We start from the raw sequence: 16460 nt of genomic DNA, 5'->3' as shown, positions 1-16460 counted from the left end.
CCTGCCCATTCAACAGTCTGTCTATAGCCTGCTGCAATCTGTCACTATCCTCCTCGCAATTCACAATACTGCCATGTTTTGTGGCATCCACAAATTTAGAAATTGTGGCTTGTACCCTTAATTCTAGGTCATTAATATAGATCTGAAAAAGCAAATACCCAAACACCCATCCCTGGCGAATGTCAATATTCCTTCCTCTAGCTGAATAACAACTATTCACTATTACATAGAACATAGAACAGTACGGCACTGGACAGGCCAGTCGGCCCACGATGTTGTGTCCATCTTGATGCCTATTTATACTAAATGTCCTCCTCCTGTGTATCATCCATATCCCTCCATTCCTTTCATATTCATGTATCTATCTAAAAGCCCACCAAACTGCCTGCTTCCATTACTTCCCCTGGTAACCCATTCCAGGCACCTACCATTCTCTGTATAAAAAAATCTTGCCCTTCATGTCGCCTTTAAATTTCCCCCTCTAACCTTAAAAGCATGTCCTCTGGTGTTTGACATTTCTACTCTATCTACGCTTCTTATAATTTTAAAAACCTCTTTCAGGTCTCCCCTCAGCCTCCGATGCTCTAAGGAGAACAACCCAAGTTTGTCCAACCTCTCCTTATAGCTCATACCCTCTAATCCAGGCAGCATCCTGGTAAACCTCCTCTGCACCTTTTCCACAGTCTCCTCATCCTTCCTATAATGGGGTGACCAGAACTGCACACAATACTCCAAGTGCAGTCTGACTAAAGTTTTATATAGCTGCAGCATGACTTCCTTACTCTTATACTCAAGACTATTATCCTCCATTATCTGTTATTTAATCAACTTTGTATCAATGCTATCAATGTCCCTTTTATGCCATGTGCTTCAACTTTGCTAATAAACTTGTTTTGTGGCACTTTATCAAAAGCCTTCTTGAAGTCCATGTACACCACACTGACCACATTACACTCTGCAATTGATCTGTCTGCTAAGTGTATCTATCTGATCTATCTGCTACCTGATCAGAAAATTCTGTTAAATTATTAAACCTGATTTTCCCTTCACAAATCTGTGCTGGCTTGCCTTAATTAATCGAGTTTCCTCTGGTGACTATTAATCACGTCCTAGATCAATGTTTCTAGAGGCTTTTCGAGCACAAAGGTTAAACTGCCTGGCCTGTAGTTGCTGGACTTGTCCATATTCCCATTTGTGAACAAGGGAGTAACATTTCCTTCTCTCCAGTCCTCTGGCACCACTCCTGAATCCAAAACACATTGCCAGATTGCAGTCAGTGTCCCAAGGTTTCCTTTTGTACTTCTTTCAGAGTTCTAGGATGCATCCCATCTGGTCCTGGTGACACCTAATTTAAGTAAAGCTAACTCTTCCAGTACCTTCACACTACCAATTTTCAATGTATCCAGCGTCCCAGCTATCTCCTGCACTATTCCTTCCGAAATGCCCTCTTCCCTGGTGAAGGCAGATGCAAAGTGCTCACTTAGTACCTGAACAGTGCCTTCAAGTTCCCATTTTTATCCTTAATAGGCCCCACACCTCTTTTACTCTTTATATGTCTACAGGCCACTTCTGATTCCCATTTATTCCCATTCCCATGCAGCCTGACCTGTTGAGTATTTCTGACATTTTCTGTTTTTATTTTGATCTGAACAGGGATGGCTCTGTTCACCTGCAGATGACCCAACTTTTACTGATGCGCAAAAGGAACATTATTTAAATGGCCAATGGCTGTAAAGACGTTCATTGTCAGACTGTTGCGCACCACTTACAATCGCACTTACTTAGCGCACTGCTCACACTCAACCAAACCTGACTTACATTGGCCATTTATCTAGAGCTTACACTTCTCTTCATGGAGGACAGGGGCATAGGAGACAACGCTATCCACCAGAGGGTCCACACCTTCCTAGCTTCTGCATCATTCCAGCTGACACCAGCTGATATTGTGCCACATCTCATAGTCTGCCGATCACTGCTGCATTAGGAAGGCCATTGACATTGCCTTGTCCACGTGATCAGAGCCCACCCACTTCTCCATTTTCCCACAGCAGACTGGCTGTGGACATTTGTCTGTATTGGAGGCTTCCTCAGGTTGCAGGTACTCGTAGCCTGCAGTTGTGTCTTACAGAGATCCCCTGACTGGAGCACTGGAGGGTCCCTCACAGTGTAGCCTACTGTTACTTATTAGAATTGATCTCCCATTTTCAATTGGAAATTGTTTCCTATCCATTATTTTTGAAATACAACATGGGGATTCCTAATCACTTTGTTCCCCCATCCATACCCAAGTCTCCTGGTCTCTCTGTACCTGACAGTCAGCCAGCAGGAGGCAGTGGTCAGGAAAGACCACCAGCGTGAGGTTGGTGGATGTGATCATGAGTGTTATGGACACAGATTGGAAGTTTATCGGCGATCAGACTGAGCTGTCTGGTCTTGACCAGGTATACTGCCACGATTCTCAGCACTGAGGTGTATTGGGTGCTGTGCCATTCCCTGTCTCCCAGAGCTCATGTGTACCAGACCCCGCAGTATCCATTATTATTTTACTTAAACAATGCCTACCTGAATCAGAATCAGAATCAGCTTTATTATCACTGACATATGTCATGAAATTTGTTGTTTAATGGTAGCAGTACAGTGCAAGAAATAAAGACATAAAAATTACTGTAAGTTACAAAAATAAATAAATAGTGCAAAAGAGGAATAATGAGGTAGTGTTCATGGGTTCTTGGACCATTCAGAAATCTGATGGCAGAGGGGAAGAAGCTGTTCCTGAAGCATTGAGTGTGAGTCTTCAGGTTCCTGTACCTCCTCCCCGATGGTAGTAATATAAAGAGGGCATGTCCTGGGTGGGGAGGGTCCTTAATGATGGATGCCACCTTCTTAAGGCACCCCCTCTTGAAGATGTCCTCAATGGCAGGGAGGGTTATGCCCATGATGGAGCTGGCTGAGTCTACAACCCTCTGCAGCCCCTTTTGATCCTGTGCATTGGAGCCTCCATACCAGGCAGTGATGCAACCAGTCAGAATGCTCTCCGCTGTATATCTGTAGAAATTTGCAAGAGTCTTTGGTGACATACCAAATCTCCTCAAACTCCTAATGAAGTAGAGCTGCTGGCGTGCCTCCTTTATGATTGCATCAATGTGTTGGGCCCAGGATAGATCCTCTGAGATGTTGATGCCCAGGAACTTGAAACTGCTCACCCTTTCCACTGCTGACCCTTCAATGAGGATTAGTGTGTGTTCTCCCGACTTCCCCTTCCTGAAGTCCACAATCAACTCCTGACATGAGTTCCCAGCACTGGACTCCACATACTGGGATCTGCTCACACCATACACTATGAGCAGGCCTCATAACCTGCTTGAAGATCAGTATACATCACAAACAATGGATCAAGATCACAAAGGAGGCAACTGGGTGTGCACTGCACGTAGATCAACATCTGTGCAAGTACCTGGGATTCACTTAGTGTACTGAACACAGGGATCAGCTGTACATCCAAATTACAGATGTTGTGGAAATAATGGTGAGCCTACAATTTTCACTCATGATTTATTTTTAATTGAAATTGGATTGTGTGGCACTCAAAATTATTTTGCTACGCAACCTGATTTCTGAGCCAATTTGATCAGGTTTGATGATGTCCTGGAGAAAAAAAATCTCTGAAAAAGGATGAAAGGACCCATTCCCTGGAAAGGAAGGAGTGGAAGGAACAACAGTAATCGTTGGTTCAACTTAACATCAACAGGACTAGAAAGGAAGCCTGATAACAAGATACTTTTGAAGATGAAACTTTAGTCTGACAGATGGTTGATAAGATAAGCAATCTGATTGGTGTTTACTGCCCCAGACATGAGTCATCTGACATGATCCTGACCTTCTTGTACTATTTTTATATTTCTCCATCATGCCAAGTTGTAAATAAATCACATACCGGGGTTGCCAGCAGTATCAGTCCTCTCCGTGAATAGGACCAGATTAATGTCAATGGATGTTACAATTTCATTGTCAGGCTTTCAGAAATTAACATATTTGAATGAACAGGAACAGCACTAGTTATTTAATTACTCGAAATATTTACAAGTTCTTCAGTTCCTCCCCATACAAAGTCATCTGTCCACGTCACAGTGCAGTACAACCTTGTCACATGCATGGAGTAATTCTGTGATACCACTTTAATCATGAATCTTATACAATCCTTAAACCAAATAAGCATTTATTATAGAAAATAATTTGCAGGCTTCATACTGCAAGTGTCCAGCAGACATAATTTTAAAGCTCTTTTGAGGTATTTTGTTTGCATGCTCCATAGAAACCCACTGACTCTTTATAGAAACCCACTGATGATTCTCTGATCATCATAGGAACATTGAACAGAGCATTATAATTGTCTTATAGTAATGTATGACTAAAACTTCCTGCATCAAAACTGTGGTTTAATTGGCCTCGTGACTTAGACTTGTCAGTGCCTCTGCGTCCCAGTGTGACCTTGGGTGTACTAAGTGATTGCCAGTACTATATTTGTTTGCATCTGTCAGGATAAAATGCACATCAATAACATTTCTGTACCGACTCATAAGATTTTTTAAGAATATCGATAGAAGTAAAGGTCTCCTTGGATTCCTGCTCTAATGTGAAGTGGATGTCAGTTGCAATCATTTCTTTCAAACCAAATACAACATAGTGAGTCAACCATTATCAATGCTTCACCGGTAGCATAACAAGGAAACATGGTAGCAGATCTCAATGGATCTCCTCAACAACAACCTTCTTCTTAGGCAGTCCCCTGGGATTGATGACGACTTGCTTCCACCCTGCCTTTACGGGTTCTCAGGTGGCAGATGAGGCCAATGTGGGGACTGCGGACTCTTCCACAGGAAGGGAAAAGAATAGTTGACGGGGTAGGTGGGTGGGCAGTTTGTGAGGTGGTGTGTTCCTTCTGCCACAAACACACTCTTCTGTGCTCTTGAGGCATGGCCTCAAGGTTCCCAATGCCATCCTGAATGCTCCATATCCACTTTGAGTAGTTGTACACCAAAGAGTCCCAGGAGTCTTCAAGGAAGCTTCGATCATGTCTTTGAATCTTTTTCTCTGTCTACCTGGTAATCTTTTCACACAACAGAGTTTGGAATAGAGTCTGGTGTTGGACACATGAACAGTGTGGCCCACCTAATGTAGCAGACTGAGTGTAACTGGAGCCTCAGTGCTGGGGATGTTGGCCTAGGAGAGGACACTTGCTTTGGTTCACTTGTCCTCCCTATGCACTCATGACTGCGTGGCCAGATCCTGCTCTAACTCCATCTACAAGTTTGCAGGTGATACCACCATAGTCGGCTGGATCTCAAATAATGATCAGTCGGAGTACAGGAAGGAGATGGAGAGCCTAGTGACATGGTGTCATGACAACAACCTTTCCCTCAATGTCAGCAAAACAAAAGAGCTGGTCATTGACTTCAGGAAGGGGGCAATGCACATACTCCTGTCTAGATCAACGGTCTGAGGCTTGGTGGGTTGAGAGTTTCAAGTTCCTAGGAATGAACATCACCAATAGCCTGTCCTGGTCCAACCGCGTAGACACCACAACCAAGGAAAGTCACCAGTGCCTCTACTTCCTCAGGAGGCTAAAGAAATTTGGCATGTCCCCTTTGACACTCACCAACTTTTATTGATGCACCATAGAAAGCATCCTATCTGGATGCATCACGGCTTGGTATGGCAACTGCTCTGCCTGGGACCACAAGAAACTACACAGCTCAGCACATCACGGAAACCAGTCTCCCCTCCATGGACTCTGACTATACTTCTTGCTGCCTCGGTAAAGCAGCCAGCATAATCAAAGACCCCACCCACCCCAGACATTCTCTCTTCTCCCCTCTCCCATTGAGCAGAAGATACAAAAGCCTGAAAGCATGTACCACCAGGCTCAAGGACTGCTTCTATCCTGCTGTTATAAGACTATTGGACAGTTCCTTACCACAATAAGAATAGACTCTTGACCTCACAACCTACCTCGTTAGGACCTGGCGCCCCTTATTGTCTACCTGCACTACACTTTCTCTGTAGCTGTGACACTTTACTCTGCATTCTGTATTGTTTTACCTTGTACTACCTCAATGCACTGTGCAATGAATTGACCTGTATGAACGGTGTGCAAGACAAGTTTTTCACTGTACTTCGGTACATGTGACGATAATAAATCAATTCCAATTCCAGTGCATTTGGAGGATTTTGCAGAGATACCGTTAGCGTTACTTTTCTAGTGCCTTGATATGCCTGCTGTAGGTGGTCTAGATCTTAGAAGCATGTAGCAGAGCAGGGTAGATCATGAATCTAAGATCATGATTTTCAAATATGGTTTTCTTCAAATGACCAAGGGCTGTGCTGGCACATGGAATGTGATGGTGAATTCCATCATCAATACCTGCATTTGTTGAGAGGTAGGTCCCAAGATATGGGAAGTGGTCCATGTTTTCCAGGGTCTTGTGGTGAACCTTCATTGTGGGAGGGCAGTGGGGTGCAGGAGGGGCAGGTTGGTAGAGCGCCTTTGTGTTGCAAGCGTTGAGGTGTAAGGCTCATCCTCTTGTATGCTTCAGTGAACATGTCTGGCCTCAGGACAGGCACAAACACAAGCATTGTCTGCGTACTGCACCTTGACTGAGGAGGTTTGGCTGACCTTGGTTCTGCAGTGTGGTTGTCATAGGTTGAATAGTTTTCCATCAGTTCTAAAGATTAGCTGCACTCCTGTGGAAAGTTTGTGGGAGATGAAGTTCAACATTGACACAAGAAAGATTGAAAAGAGTGTTGTGAGAATGCTGCAGCCTTGTTTGACAATAACCAACATAATTCCACAGCACCATGATGAAAGTAAGCAAAATAAGCACTTTTTATTAGATGCAGTTGAACTACCTTTGCCATCTGGTTTTTGCAACACCATCGATAAAAGTCTACTCCAAAAACATTCACCGAGTTCCCCTCAATAGTAACCATTAGTTTAAAAATGCATCTATACTTCAGAGGCTGACTGTGGTAACCAGTGAAAATTGAGAGAAATGAAATGAACAGACACAGAAGCATTTAGTCTATATACAGTGAGATAAGTGGTTTGCCTTTCAAATTGCTATTGTATACAAATTTAATTAGTAAATGTAAAATACAACCCAGGAATTGGATGAAAGCACATGAATTTCAACCAGTAATATTTTCCAAAATGATTTTTCTTCACTGATGTTTTCCTGCTCCATGCTGCTAATGTAAAAGTACACTCAGTGACCATTGGGCATGCCCACTGTTCTTAGTTATTCTTTGTGTATGAATTTGGATGGTAATTATACCATCCTCATTACAAGTAACAGTTCAACCCATGTTGAGCAGTTCCAGCATTCTCTGTTTTTGTTACTGTTCTGCCTTCTTGCTGAATTAGATTTACAGATAATGCATTCTTATTTTATAACAATAGAGAAGGAGGCCATTTGGCCCATTGGATCTATTCTGCTTCCCACAGGAGCAATCCCATTTCGGCTCTCCTTATTTCCCTTTTTAGCTGCAACTCTGTCACACATGTCCATCAATTCCCCTTTGATTCTTTTTGGCCGTTAACCAATACCCGGGGGAACTTACAGGGACCAATTAACCTACCAGCATGTGTTTGGCATATGGGAGGAAACCCATGCACTCACAGTGAGAACATGCAAATTCCACACAGACATCACCCGAGGTCAGGATCGAAACTGGGTCCCTGGAACTGTGAGCATGTGACCATTTCATTAACCACCTGAAACAATATTTCACAATTTGATTTGTCAAAACTTTTATAATACGTTGCACTTAAATTATCCAGCCTAAATGAAATTTTGGGAGTTAAATTATTTCATGGAAGTGTTAAGAAGTAAATCTTGGTTCAGAAGCTGTTACCTACTAGAACACACACACACACACACACACACACACACACACACACACACACACACACACACACACACACACACACACACACACACACATATACACACACACACACACACACACACGTTGTCCAGGATGTTAATTGGGTCCATTATTTGGGCTACCAGGTGAACTATGCAAATACAGATCACTGTGCCAGTTTAGCTAACTGGTAACGTGAGATAGGCCTATGACAAAGAGCCAGGGTTTGTCTAACTTTTTGGCCTCTATTTTACTGCACTCAAACAGGAATGTGTAAACTTTGACCCAACCTTTCCCAGCAGCATCACTTCTTGCTGCTTCTTTACCCACAAGACCTGAATGGACCTTCAGTGGATCTTCTAGCAGCAACTCCCTCAATGTAGCCAGTGAGGTCCTGCACAAGTGCAGAGTGTAAGTGACATCACATGGTGGGGCTGGAAAAAGGGAGCAACAAACAAACTGCTGGAGGAACTTAGCGAGTCAAGCAGTATCTGTGGAGCCAAAGAGATGGTTGACATTTTGGGCTGAGACCCTGCATCAGGACTAAGCGTGTAGAGGGGAAATAGCCAGTATAAAGAGGTGAGAGAGAGGGGTGAGGCAGTTGCAATAGGTGGAACCAGGTGAGGTGGGGGATGATGGTCAGATGGAACGAGGTGGGAGAGGGGGAGGGGTGAAGTTAGGAGACAGTGGCTGGTGGGTGATAGGTAGAAACAGATAAGGAGAGAAAAAAGGGGGCCAGGTGAATCCAGGTAGGGGGAGAGGGGAGAGGGGACATAGGGACAGAGGCTGGAAGATAACAAGTGGAAACAAGAGGCTGCAGATGCTTGAATCTGATAAGTAAGGAAGGCGATAAGTGGAACCAGATGAGAGAAGGTGGGATAATCTGGTTCTACTTATCACTCTCCTTATTTATCAGATTCCAGCAGCTGCAGCCTCATGTGTCTCTGGAAAAAGAGAGTTGGCCCAACCTGAGATTAACCTTCAGTTTAGTTGATGCAAATTCAGCAGGCAGATCCCCCAACAAACCACAGTCCACAGCATTAGTCAAACTGAAAGCAACTGGTCCCAGTATCACTGTCTTGAGCTCACCACTGCTCATATCCCATCAATACTGAAAATGCCACAGTCACCTTAAATTAATATATCAATTAATTTATAGAAATTGACAGATACAATACAAAGTGGCTTCCCTTTAAGTATATTTCTTCCAAAAATTAATCTTTTACAAATACGTTTACAAATTAGCTGCAGTCTTTTCAAATGGTCAATAATTTCATCCCAAATTACGCATTCTGGAATTTATCTGTTCATGGTAAGCCACACTGGGCCACAGAATCCCAATTTATTGCTTTACACATCAAACACACACCAGTACTTTGGGCCAATTTCCATTTCTGAATATTGCTTGGGAAATATTAAAAATGCTGAGGCCACCCAAGAGCAAAAGATGCTGCCAATGTCTTGAGAAAGCGGCAATGGTAGAGATGTCAATGAGGATTTAGTCTTAATCCTTACAGAGGTAGCGTGACTGTTGACTACTGTCAACCATCTTTAGAATTCTTGGATGAAAGCCATCTTTGCCTGCTTATTTTTTTTCTATTTTGGTACCATAAATACTTTGAAGATTCCTTTTGAATGCTTATCTTCAATAGCAGCTCATTTGCGTTCTCCTCGGCTATTCCCACAGTCACACTACCTCTGTAAAGATTAAGACTAAATCCTCATTGACATCTCTACCATTGCCGCTTTCTCAAGACATTGGCAGCATCTTTTGCTCTTGGGTGGCCTCAGCTTTTTTAATTCCACTCCTGTTTTCTACCAGTTAATGAGAAGTTTATGTATGAGTAGATGGAACTTGACTGCATTTTTGATGTCTCCTTCCATCATTTTGCCGATAATGAAGAGCAAGCTGCAGTAGCTAATTATTAAGGACAGATTGACCCACTTTCTGTAGGTGGCACATACTCTGGCAATTTTCTACACTGTCAGGTGATTTCCAGCACGATCAAGTTGGCTGGAGGTGCAGTTAGCTCTGGTGTCCACCTTAGAAGGTATCAAATTCTGAACCCATAAACACTCGGGCCTTGCTTCCTTCAGTGATTCCCCCAAATGATACTTAACATATAAAGGGTTACTGGTTCATCAGCTGATCAGGGAGGTGATAGACAGTGATTGGTAGATTCCCATAGCCTTGTTCCACCAGTATGTAAATTGGTAAATTTGTTTATGTTTGTCACTTGTACCGAGCTACAGTGAAAAGCTTGTCTTGCACACCGTTCATACAGATCAATTCATTTTAGTAGTGCATCGAGGTAGTACGAGGTAAAACGATAACATAGTGCAGAATAAAGTGTTACAGTGCAGAGAAAGTGCAGTGCAGGTAGACGGTATCATCCGCAGACTTGTAGATGGAGTTAGAGCAGAATCTGGCCACACAGTCATGAGTGTATAGGGAGTAGAGTAAAGGGCTGAGGACATAGCCTTGTGGGGTGCAGGTGTTGAGAATAATCGTGCCGGAGGTGTTGCTGCCCATCCTTACTGATTGCGGTCTGTGATCAGGAAGACAAGGATCTAGTTGCAAAAGGAGGTGCTGAGTCCCAGGTTTAAGAGTTTGGAGATGAGCTTGCTTGGAATGATAGTATTGAAGGCAGAGCTGTAGTCAATAAACAATAGTCTAACGTAGGTGCCTTTATTGTCCAGATGCTCCAGAGATGAGTGTAGGGCCAGGGAGATGGCGTCCACTGTAGACCTGTTTCAGCATCTGGAGATTTGCAGTGGTTTGAGGTTGTCTGGTAGGTTGGAGTTGATGCGTGCCATGACCAGCCTCTCAAAACACTTCATAATGGTGGATGTCAGAGCCACCGGGCAATAGTCATTAAGGAAAATCATTGTGTCCCTAACTCCAGCGAGAACTTTGCTGGATGAGGAATAAATATGCCCAGAAATGGTAATCAGAGCATCTGGGATGGGTGCATTCTAGGTATGAATATTTGGATAATTTTTCCAGCTGGGACATGTCTCCATAAATTAGCGGGGGACTGTGCAGGGTTAACCGGGATTACTTTGCCTGACTCTAATCCTGATTATTTATTATCCTGATCATTAGGACAAGAATTAAACTAATTAATAGATCATTTCTGGCCCAATATATATTTCGTTACTGTGCTGCGGAGTATTTGTTAGGCTACTGTTGGAGGACTGAGTTAGCCACATAGTGTGAAGCAGAGATAGGTGCAGATCAAGAACTGGGTAGTAGGTTGTTTCCATGAAAAGTCATTGGTGAACCAATTGAAATTTTACAATAATCTACAGCTTCCCCTGTAAATTTTGTAGTAGATTTATTCAGTTGAAGCCGACAAAGCATTGATTAAGTAAACCTGAAACACTACCATGTTGTCAATGGTCGGGGGTAGCGGTGCTGAGATGGATTAGAACAATCAAATCATCATGGGATGTGACGAGCTAAACTGTAGCCCACCGATACCAGGTGGATGAGCTCAACTGGAACCCACCTACGCCAGTCACGACCTAAAATGGGATCCCCTAACTCTGGCGAAGAAGTACAGCTTTAAACGCAACGCTGCCGCACTGCGGCGCCTGGGCAGAAGGCGGAGCCAGGGCTGAGGATTTGTCGACAGCGGCAGCTGAAAAGGATCAGAGGTGAACGGGAGTCCCGGAGGGAGGGGAGTTGCGGTCATGGCAGTGGGTTTGATGAGTATTGTGGCGGGGTTGGTGACAATGTTCAGTAGCTCCTGGACGGTGCTGCCCGTAGCTGCGGTCGTGGCCCTGGCCACTTGGATCTGGTGGAGTCGAGGCAGGAACCGGGAGGGATTGGAGACCCCGAGCGCTGTCCCGGACAGTGACGGCAGTGCCAGGAGCAGTGCACAGGAGGAGAGTGGTGGTGGCCCTCCGGACGGTGCTGCGGGTAAACCATAATTCTCTCGTAGAATGTATTTTTAAAAAATTGGACATCCTGAAGCAGGAGCAAAGTGTTGGAAACACTCAACAGGTCAGACAGCATCTGTGGGAAGAGGAATCGTTACTATATCAAACATCATTTCTCTTTCCGTGGGCGCTGCAATGACCTGAGTGTTTCCTGCACCGTTTTTTATCCCCATGACACTGAGTTCGGCGGGTTGTCTGACTGAGATTATTTTACAAGTCACGCTGCTGAAGTTCTCCAGACGGTTCCACAAGGGACCCGCAACAGAAGTAGCTGAGCTTTTGCGAACTTCGTATCTTTCCCCCATTTCAGTGACTGAGTTATGTATCTCCTTCCCCTCTGCCTCCCGCAGTGAGCGTCTACAGTTGGTTTGTTGGGGAACTTCACCAATAATGAGGAAATAGTGAGATAATTGTGTTTTCTTCCTGTTCTTGGGGGGGAACCGTTGTCAGTATTTGGTTTCCATTGCACATTTTGTTTTCTTCTCCGAACTGGTTTCTTTATCGCCTAATGCCCAGTCTCCAGCTGTGCAAACTGATTCGGAATCTACAAACGGGACGTGGGAAATCAAGTCGTTGGAGATACAACACGGAGGAAGCACTTAATCCCTCTAATTTGTATTATCCGAACTTAATCCGAGTTTATTTTAAATGATATGCGAAAATATAAATTAGCAACAGGTTCATGAGAGCGATTTCTACCATGATCCTGCAACAGTTTGACAGCAAATTTGTGAAACTGAAGTTCAGACAAACTGGTTATTTCTCTTCTTTTAAAGAGGAGCGAATAACTCCGAGTTGTGCGCTAACAGACACTTAAAGGTTGAGGTGTGGTTAATGACCACACTAACCCCATCAAACAGATCAAGTCGGTAGGTTCTGGCGCATCCTTCAAGGAGCGGCTGGCTTTTTCCGTGTCCGCACTGCGCCAGAACCGCCTTCAGTATTCACAATCCGTGCAGGGCACCAGAGCAAACAGATACTGATCTGACATTCTCTTCCTTTCAAAGAATTGTTCGCAATTGGAAATTTGAATGAAAACAGTACTTTAGCTAATTGGTATTGTTGAAGAGATCAATATTAAATTGTATATTACTGAAAATAGAATGTGGACCTGATATTGGATCCGTGCGAACCCCACAATGACTCGAGCTTCCCAGTGTCTCCCTGGGCAGGTTGGAGCTATTCCACCGGTTGTCAGGAGGTTGCTAATAAATGTACTAACAGTCCGCTTACTGACTGACAGCTGACCCATAACCTTTCAGATCCGGATCATCTGCGGTTTACCGACGGTTCTTCCAGACCACCCCAGTATATGTCAAATATTGTAGCTTCCAGCTGAAGTCAAATTTACATTTGGTAATGGTACTCAACAAGATCTGGGATATGTCTATTGCAGCACATTTTTCATCCGATATTTGATTATGGATGCATGCAATCCTTTATAACAGATACTGTGTGAGAAACTAACACTTTAATACTGAGGCAAGCCGCCTAACATTCTTAAAACAATTTCATTTGCTTTAATGTATTCTTGAAGTAAGCATTTATTTAAAAATGCTCTCCCATGATTAAATTGTTCCAATATTATAATCACATTTTATTGTGGGTGGCTGTTAAACTTTGGAAAACTTCCATGTGTTTGGAAGTAGTCCCTCCAGCATTTTGGATGTGTTTGGAAGTAATCATTTGGTCAAATTTTTAATGGAATAAACAGTCTCTCTCTCTCTCTACAGTTAAAGCTGACATTGAAAGGGCCAATGTACTTGAGGTCAAGGAAACAGCAGAGTTGACAGTTGATGTGCAACCATCTCCAGTTAAACAAAAGTCTGTAACTTCGGAACCTAAAGTAATTTCAGATACAATGGTCAGCGACCAGAGAGAGATGGACCTTGCTCCTGCACTGTCAAATAAGCAAGACTGGCCTGCTGTTGAACAGATAAGTAACAAGATACAAACTGAGATGGTAACTCCTCCAACCAGTGGTGGAGAAAGTCCTGTCCATAATACACACGTCACTGAGTATAATTTAGGACAGGAAAAGAGGCATGTTTGCGAAAAAATAAAACCAATGGAAGAAGCGCTTAACAAATCTGACCATGAAGATGAAGCTTTGGATCTAGTTTCAACAGTTGATCAGAAATTTGTTAGTACAGATAATCATATTATTCAGACGAATAAAGTCAGCAGTGAAAGTAATGCTGATGTGCTTATTGAAACTGAAATAGAAAAAGATAAAAGAAAAAGCTTCAAGTTGGTCTTTAAAGATGAATCAGAAAGAACAGCTGCAAGCCCAGAGTCTGAAAATATGACCAAGAAAGTTGCTGCTGTATCTCCTCTGCCCCTCAACAATGTCTCCGTGAGTTTTAATGTTCATTATATGACTTGCTTAGATTCTCAGATCCTTGCAGTGACAGGAAACCACGAATGTCTGGGACAGTGGGAGAATTATGTACCATTGAAACCAAATAAGGATGGATTCTGGTCTAATTCTGTTCTGCTCCCAGTTAATTCCAGGTTTGAGTGGAAATATGTAGTGGTGGAAAATGGAAAGATCTGGCGATGGGAGGAATGCCTGAATAGATGCCTGGAGACTTTCCATGAAGATATGGAAATGTATCAATGTTGGGGTTACCACTAAATCACAAGTGGCAATTGGAGCACATTACTTAAAATGTAAAGCACTAGTACTGTGGGATGGAGTTGAAGTTGAGCCTGGAGTTCATTAATAGTTTCCCTTTTACAAATGAGGAACTACTATCATTATTCAACTTGCCCCTTCTCACTGGCATAACTGGTTTAACATGTCTGCTGTTCCTTCCCCCCTTTATTTCTGCACTTCAATTTTCAGATTGATGGGCTGCAGCATTTTCACTGCAAGAGGTTGGTTGTGACTGCCTTGTCTCCAGTAACTATTTGTTGCTTTATGCAATGATGAGAAGTTTGTTGTAATTCACCTAAGCTAATAAGCATAGAATATTGACAGTTGATTATTAATCTGCATAAGACCTGAACAATAACCCTTCTAATTTTTAAATCTGTATTGTGGGAAATGCTTTCAATTAAAATATGAATTTCAATAAATGTTCTTTGGTTGAAGTGGTATTGAATATTTAACTTCTGTCTGGTCATAAAATGCTTTGGCATGTAATAAAATAGGGTCCTAATTGAATGCAATTCAAATGTATTGTCACAATTAAATAGAAATGAACACAAGTAGAGCAGTAGCCTTGTAGATTTTTTTTTGAAAAGCAAGTATTTGAAAGTTGGCTTTCTTGTATCTCCTGCCTGAAGCAATGCTTTATTAAAGTCTAGATTTAACAGCAGTTATTAAAAGACATTCATGTTGTGAATACCAATTTAGGTCATTTAAACATTTTAATGTTACTATAATACAAGATCTTTACCAAAACTGAGATCTAATATATTGTATAAAAGTTGTTTATAAATCTCTGATCTGTTGGTGCTAAATACAACTTCCCTGCAATCTACTGAAGCTCCATAGAATTGGTTGAGTTTGGAATTGACAAGTCCACTTAATTAGAGCAGATTTGATTTTACATGGCAGCTAAGAGGATCTAAATTCTTCTTACAAACTTCAATTGGAAGTTAACATTTCCTAAATTGTGTACAAAACAATCAGCAACAACTTTGGGTTGTAAAAAAAAAAAAAAAAAATTCCTTCAGGTAGCCTAAATTTCAAAGTAAAGCATTAACCAATAGTTTGAATGTTCCCTCTTTGAAAAGGAGTAAATTTATTTCATGGATACCAGCAACTTGTTAAACTTTAATCTTATCAGAAGGCTTGCACTTTGGTTAGTGCTACTCATTACTGTGGTTAATGTCTGTCCAGCTGCAGAATTTGGAAGATTGCAGTACTTGAAGTTGCATTAATAGTCATTACAAAATTAGCAATCTGAAGTTAGTACATGCCTTGCTTCCAATTTTCATGTTGTAGACCAGCACATTAACAATGTTGTTAATGCACTATTTATTCCTAATTTAAGTTCAAGCTCTGTAATTAGAGGTTGTCATTAACCAGCTGCCACCACCCATGCCCCCCCCCCCAACAAAAAAAGCATTGGTGTAATTTAAGCCTTATACCACTGACTGCAGTAGGCTGAGTCTGAGCATATGAGTTCAGTGTATGAATTTCTGGTAGGTGTTTAAAAACATTGTTTTGTACATCCACTAAATAGCATGCTGAAGATTATAGCATCCTTTCAGCCTCTCCTCACCAAAATACATAAATCTGCATTCAGCTTTCCAATTACTTGTATATGCCAGAACAGTTTGCTCTCACTGCTGCTTTCCCAAATATGGCACTTTATGTATTTCATTCCAACTGACTCAATAACAATTGTGGCTAGAAACTTATTTTACTCCCTTTATTTTAAAGTTCTGTATGTTTTATCCTCCATGTACTGTCTCCACCTTCTGATACCACCTGAACATTAAAGCAGAATGATATAGATTCTGGCTTTGGATTTTGTTACATAATGCTAAACAAACAGAGAACCTGCAATGTTTACTCTGCAGTTATTTAATTTATTATTGTAATATGTAGAATTTGCTCTTGTCAAAATACCTAAAGC

General features: G+C 42.3%; 1 protein-coding gene across 1 annotated transcript; it reads left to right on the top strand.

Annotated features, from left to right (window-relative positions):
• The first annotated feature begins 11382 nt into the window (after positions 1-11382).
• stbd1 (starch binding domain 1) lies at positions 11383-16333 on the top strand. Its single transcript, XM_052010444.1, has 2 exons — positions 11383-11848; positions 13602-16333. Exons 1-2 carry the CDS (start codon positions 11620-11622, stop codon positions 14504-14506), a joined length of 1134 nt encoding a protein of 377 aa, XP_051866404.1. The 5' UTR covers positions 11383-11619; the 3' UTR covers positions 14507-16333.
• The last annotated feature ends 127 nt before the right edge of the window (positions 16334-16460 follow it).

The sequence above is a fragment of the Pristis pectinata genome, chromosome 2, assembly GCF_009764475.1.
Source record: "Pristis pectinata isolate sPriPec2 chromosome 2, sPriPec2.1.pri, whole genome shotgun sequence".
NCBI lineage: Eukaryota > Metazoa > Chordata > Chondrichthyes > Rhinopristiformes > Pristidae > Pristis > Pristis pectinata.
This window is presented reverse-complemented; position numbering and strand designations above follow the sequence as displayed.